Source organism: Austrofundulus limnaeus, unplaced genomic scaffold, assembly GCF_001266775.1.
Source record: "Austrofundulus limnaeus strain Quisiro unplaced genomic scaffold, Austrofundulus_limnaeus-1.0 Scaffold2, whole genome shotgun sequence".
In the NCBI taxonomy this organism is placed as follows: domain Eukaryota; kingdom Metazoa; phylum Chordata; class Actinopteri; order Cyprinodontiformes; family Rivulidae; genus Austrofundulus; species Austrofundulus limnaeus.
The window spans coordinates 3,234,429-3,236,586 of record NW_013952404.1 but is presented as its reverse complement, the minus strand read 5'-3'; the positions used below and the strand labels follow the sequence as shown (position 1 = coordinate 3,236,586).

Genomic DNA, 2,158 nt, shown 5'->3' with positions numbered 1-2,158 from the left:
CACACACACACACACACACACACACACACACACACACACACACACACACACACACACACACACACACACACACACACACACAAAAAAAGAAAACCTAAATGAATGGATGATACGGTGCAGAGGCTGGGCGTCATGCCGAGTATAAAGGAAGCAGGCAGTCTTACAGTCCAGCTTGGCCCAGGGGTACTCCATGTCCCAAACCATCCCCGGCCAACGCCTGCACGCTGTCATGGAGCATGGATGACATGTTAGTGGCAGCGATGGCAGCCAGAGCTGGATGGACACACAGGCTGATGGGTGGACACACACACACAYGTGTAGACACACACTCACACACYCTTCAGGTGGAGCACATTTGAGAAAGGTGAAGATGGAAAGCAGCTGGTAAGCCATCATAGCCACATTAAAACGTGTACATTGATCAACCATAACATTATGACCACTGGGATTAATTTGAATAGRCCTGGTCTGTTGTTGCATGGCATTCACCAGGTCACTGAGGGTCTATGGAGGTCTTTGGTGCCATGCCTCAAGAATCTAATACTTGACTCTGGTTTGTTCTGACCATCCCAAAGATCTGTGAACATTTAGACAATTAGAAAGCCAATCAACACCTCAGATACACTGGGGTTCTAATCCATTCCTGAACCATTATTGCAGCATGTCAGAATACAGACTGGTTAGTGCAATAATGAAAGAAATACTGACATTCTTGGTAAACTTATAGATCCCACAGAGATCAGTGGTTATAATGGTATGGCTGACTCGTGTGTATTCTGTCTGATAAGTCTCAGGCATGACAGCCAGTGGTAAATAAACACATTCAGAAGCCTATTTGACAGACTATTATACTACAGAGGTAAACATGTGGATTTGTACATTTTAATGTTTAAAAAAAACCCACAAACACAACTGCAACATCTGAAAAAAATTCTTCCACACCTCAAATTTGAAGCTCAAACAGTTCTGATAAGTTTTAAGAACAAACTTCAGTAACTACTGATGGTTCCAGTGAGCAAAATACAAAGGCATGGTAGTTTTCTTTGCAGTAAAAATTATTTACATGGGCATTTTAACATTTTTTTTAACATTTTGTAGATGTAACTTATAATTTATCCTTATAAAAAAGAGGCCAGTCACTGAATCACAATAGCCTTTTTGTAGAAATAAACAGTGAAATTACTAAATTATTGTTAACATGTTAACATGCATGGGTCCTAGAAAAAAAAATCTGTTCAGAACTAATTACAAAGCAGTCAGGGGGCGATGGTTATGCTGTGTGCAGAATTATTAGGCTATAATTTTCTTGAATATTAAGATGCTTTTTCTTCCTACTTAACTACAAGACTAAAAATTTAACAAATGAAAACTGAGCTCTATATTTCTCTAAAAAAATGGCAGCATTATGTGTGCAGRTTTTCCATCTACGCAACAAAACAGTTTTCCAAACGTACCTATTGCAGAAAGTGTAGATTGCACAATATGGCATGACATTCAAAGACAAAGACATGTTTTATCTTTCSTCATGATAAATCCCACTTCAGAAAAAACATGTTAATTTAAGGATTTAGGACTGGTGAAAAAAGACTCAGGTAAAAAAAATCAGCCATCTCGTCTGACTTTCCGAGCTGCCCAAGATGGAAAATAAAGTTGACTTGTTGATTTTTTTATTATGATGTTGATGAATTTTAACTAACTGACTGTCTGTGCTGCTAAATAAGTTAATTTGTTGGCTACATCCAGCATCACTCTCCATTTATTCTGCTCATAAAGCTTTAAAAGAACAAGAAAAAACAGTCTTTGTGTATGTCTTGGACAAATGCTGACTCTTCAATTTATTCTTTGCGAGTAATCTTGTTGGTCACATTTTCTCTTTTTGCTTTTATCTCAACTATATATCTAAGCACTTAAGACACTTCAAGTAATTTGCTGTTCTCTGAAACACAGCTGCACTTTCCCCCCATTTTTTCACAATTTTTTTGTTTTGTTTCTTATTTTGTGTAATTTTCAACTATCACAACACAAAATTTAGGTGGTTACACCTCAAGAAGGAAGTCACTAATATTAATGTGTCTGTCTGTCATTCTGCTAAATAACATTTTACATTTCAAATCAGATTAAAACTTATTTTTCTTGTTAAGTGCCTCAGCTTCATAGA

The 2,158-nt window shown here is 37.3% G+C and overlaps 1 protein-coding gene across 1 annotated transcript in view; it reads right to left on the bottom strand.

Annotated features, from left to right (window-relative positions):
• Positions 1–164: 164 nt before the first annotated feature.
• The window catches only part of ralgapa2 (Ral GTPase activating protein catalytic subunit alpha 2), a gene marked incomplete at its 3' end in the record, with an annotated part of 79,826 nt that continues 77,832 nt past the window's right edge, over positions 165–2,158 (bottom strand). Inside the window, 1 exon segment of the mRNA XM_014010883.1 lies at positions 165–224. Within this exon segment, the coding sequence (XP_013866337.1) occupies positions 165–224 (60 nt within the window).